The 3,897-nt window shown below is 45.4% G+C and overlaps 1 protein-coding gene across 1 annotated transcript; it reads right to left on the reverse strand.

Annotated features, from left to right (window-relative positions):
• Positions 1-230: 230 nt before the first annotated feature.
• Positions 231-2,146, reverse strand: LOC125513055. Its single transcript, XM_048678095.1, has 3 exons — positions 2,087-2,146; positions 1,118-1,999; positions 231-981 (listed from the first exon to the last, which is right to left on the reverse strand). The coding sequence occupies exons 1-3, from the start codon at positions 2,117-2,119 to the stop codon at positions 472-474; spliced, it is 1,425 nt and encodes a 474-aa protein (XP_048534052.1). The 5' UTR covers positions 2,120-2,146; the 3' UTR covers positions 231-471.
• Positions 2,147-3,897: the final 1,751 nt, after the last annotated feature.

Genomic DNA, 3,897 nt, shown 5'->3' on the forward strand with positions numbered 1-3,897 from the left:
AACTGTAGAGGATGATGATGAACTGATCGATTCGGCAAATCTACAGAGCCGCTCCCCAATGGAGCTCAGCTGCATCATTGCGCTGGAGATGGCCGCTCGGGACGGAACTACTCTCACGGCGATCTCCTCGCCGCTACCGCAGCCAGGGATGCTGCCGTTGTTTGTCAGCAAAGCTTGTGTTTGTGCGTCCAGGGAAAACAGAGTGCCGTTGCTCCCATGTATACAAGATAGAAAAAATAATAGAGCATCATTCATAGTACTGAATATTCACTGAATTCAACATAAGCACAAGCACGTACAGCAATGCCACAACATAGATGTGCTTATTTTAGCCATTTCATTGGCCAAAATAGCTAAATGAGTTGTTCCAACAAATTGGTAGCGGTGAAACATTTTTGCAGAAAAACAATAGCATTGACATAGTCTTTGAGATTGGGGAGTCCTTCCAACAAATTCATCTTCAACTCGACCTCATGAGCGGAAGTGAATATTAGGACAAGCCGTCGCCGACACTGTTGTCATCTTCTTCCTCAACAAATCCACCTCCTCACTGGTCCGTGGATAACTCGAAGGACGAACAGCTGCGTGAGGAAACTTTTCGAAACAAAATGGGCACACCTTCCTGTCATGCAGGGATACCTCCCTGATGTTCGCAGCAGCTTGAATGACGCGTCTAATGTATCCGATGAAATTGTCATCGGACTGGAAGCCGTAAATAGTTAGCCTTGCCAGATTGTTCTGCTTAAAATGAGGATCAGATGGTTCCCACTTCACATCCGCTTTCATGCGACTCTTTTGTGACTCCTTTTGGCACTTGTGATCCCATACTGTGATGGAAAGCTCCTCTAGGTATGGTGCAGCTTCAAGAAGGAACATTGTCGAAGCAATATCACATTCTTCAGGAAGATTGTCCAAATCCACAAGCCGCAGTTTGTCGAGCACAGGAGCAAGCACTTTTGAGCGTTCTGGTTGAACCCAAATCTGGGATAGACAAAACAAACTAGAAGTGATAATGTGTTTGCATCATCAAGTTATGCGTAACTAAATTACTACCATCGGACATATGCATCACATACACAATTAATGAGAATGGGATAGAGGTGATTAGAGTGAGTACCTTTTCACTTTGAAACTCCAGATACAGATGGCTTACAGTGGGGGCATTAGCAAGGAGCTTGCTTAGGTTGAGGGTCTTGCCTGAAAGATTTGCATTAGCAAGGCTGAGCTTCCAAAGCTGAGGGACAGTACCAAGAACCAAGGGATTTTCATCACAAAGCCAATTATTATAGGTCATCTGCTGGAGCTTTGGTAGAAAGTCAAGCACCACTGTTTTAAACTCCCCATAGGTGATAACAAGCTCAACGAGTTGAGCGTGTTGTACATGCAGCACGGAACGGACCCCCGCATCACACTCAAAGAAAGACAGGGACTGGAGCCGCTTGCAGGTGCTAAGAATATTGGGTATGTCCGATTCACCAAACCTCATATTCTGCAGTTGCAGGCGTGTGAGACCAGCAAATGCATCTGGACAATCATTTAGAAAATCATTGAACTGCTTAGCAAAGCGCAGGAAATATTCCCCTGTGCAATTAAATGAATCCCTCAGTGTCAAGATTTCAAACTCGGCCGCATCTAGTTTCTGAGTCGCCATAGCGAGCGCAACAGCTTTGCCGATGGGGAGACTGCGAGGACTCAAGAAGAATTTGACCTTCAGCCTGCGAACGGTGATCTGTGGGGACCTTGTACTAAGGATGTTTGCCGTCACGTTGGCCACAACGCCGTTCATTCGCACCAAATCGCGAGGGCTGAGATCGATGACAATCTGCGAGAGCATACCGGGCAGCTTCTGCATTTGCTTCGAGAGGATGCAGTTTTTTACAGCATCAAGCGTGCCCACCCTCTCGAGGATGTTGAGCAGCACGTCATTGGGCAGCTTGCTTAGCATGTCATCGTTGGGCAGCTTGCCTAGCATGTCATCACTGCCAGCTGCTTTCTTCGACTGTAATTAACCAGGGGGAAATTAGTCATCCATGATGGATCGATGCTCATCAAGGGAAAAATTACAATAACAAAACACAAGACTTACATCACGGCGGCGGCGACCCCTATTGAACTTCATGGTAATCAGATCTCAAAAAAGAACAACGTCGGCAAACTTGCGTCGATAAACAAAATGCAAGATAATCGACAATCGACGACGCCCGGGCTGAGCTTATTATAGCCTCCTCCGATCCTCCTCCTAAAAGAGGAGACGGGGAAGGAAACGGAGGAGGCTTTCTAATCTTATTGAAGCTAGTGTAGAATTCGGAAACCGAGTGATGCACTGTTATTTCACAAGAGGCAGACGGGCAGACATATAAAAGTAGAGAGTGGTTTTTATCATACAAACCGAAATCAATCCCTGCGTTCTTCGAATCCGACTGCACAATGGATTTGATCTCCTTCATCTAGAGCATCCGGAGGGACGTGGTTTAGGCGACAAGGGCGGGGAGGACAGTGGCGGCCGCCGCCGCGACGGTGGATGGGGCGGAGGGTGGGTCGGGAATTGGAGAGCGTTTAGGGCAGACGATGCTTCAAGGGAGTGGCCGGCTGCTCCCTAGCGTTTCGGAGTGGCCGGCCAAAAAGGAAATATTTGATCCCCTAATCTATAAAAAATCTATAAAAGAAAATAATTTGTCTCCTCTATGTATAAGAAAATCTATGGGTTTGTCTAGGGCATATCTAGATGTGCCCTAATTATTGCACATCTAAGTGGCTCAATCAAACTAGGAAGGAAAAGAAAAAAGAGGAAAGAAAATGTTTGCACAAATCTCCGTGTAAAATCAAGGACATGGGACTTAGATGTGCAATACTTAGGGCACATCTAGATGTGCTTTAGCAAAACTGAAAATCTAAATCATATTAGAAAAGTATCATGTAAACAGGAAAGAAGGGAGAAAGAATTACACAAGCATGCACGTGAATAGGTGTGAGTGCATTTAATTTGGGTTTTTGAAATTTTTAAAAAGCCATAACTATTAAACCGTGCACTGAATTAAGATCTCCTTTCATCATTGGAATCCTTGCGACGCGCTCTTCGAAACTGCATGGATATGTTCTGATGAATTTTTTTGTGTGCAATTTAGTCCTTGTTTGGTGTAACTGTCTAGCAGTCGATGTACAACTGGCTGGCAGTCGATATGCAACTTTCTCTCTACTCGTGGACATGCCGTTTTAACTGATGCGAACAGGTGTGAAAGCATTTAATTCACATTTTCATTTTTTCTAAAAAAAGCCATAACTTTTGTCTTGAATATCGGAATTAAAATCCGCTTTCATCGTTGGAACCCTCGCGCATGCTCTAAAAACTAGGTCACACATGGGTATGTTTCGAGGAACTTTCTTATGTGCAATTTAGTCCCTATTTGGTGCAACCGTCTAGCAGTCAATATGCAACTGGCTGACAGTCAGTGTACAACTTTCCCCCTATCCATGTACATGCTATTTTCGTCGATGATGACTCCACTCCAAACTACCCCAACTAGTGAGATATGCAACTTTGTCTGTTGGCTCGGCCAACTGTCTGGTAGTCATCGTGCACGTGAAACTCTGCAATCGTGCATGAGAAACTATCTGACAAGAGTGTGCAACTCTGTGGTCCATGCGTGAACAACTATATCGACTAGGGACTTCGTAGTCGCGCATGCAACTACTCCCTCGCGCGTGTGCAGCTACCACAACCCATGTGTGAGCTACTATGCCAACAAAAGTGTGCAACTCTACAGTTGTGCATGAGAAACTATCAAACAAGAGTGTGCAACTCCATAGTCCGTGTGTGAGCAATTATGCCGACCAGGGTGTGCTCTGCAATCGTGCGTGAACAACTACTCCACCGCGATTGTGCAACTCGCACATCCA

Source organism: Triticum urartu, chromosome 6 (assembly GCF_003073215.2).
Source record: "Triticum urartu cultivar G1812 chromosome 6, Tu2.1, whole genome shotgun sequence".
Classification (NCBI taxonomy): Eukaryota; Viridiplantae; Streptophyta; class Magnoliopsida; order Poales; family Poaceae; genus Triticum; species Triticum urartu.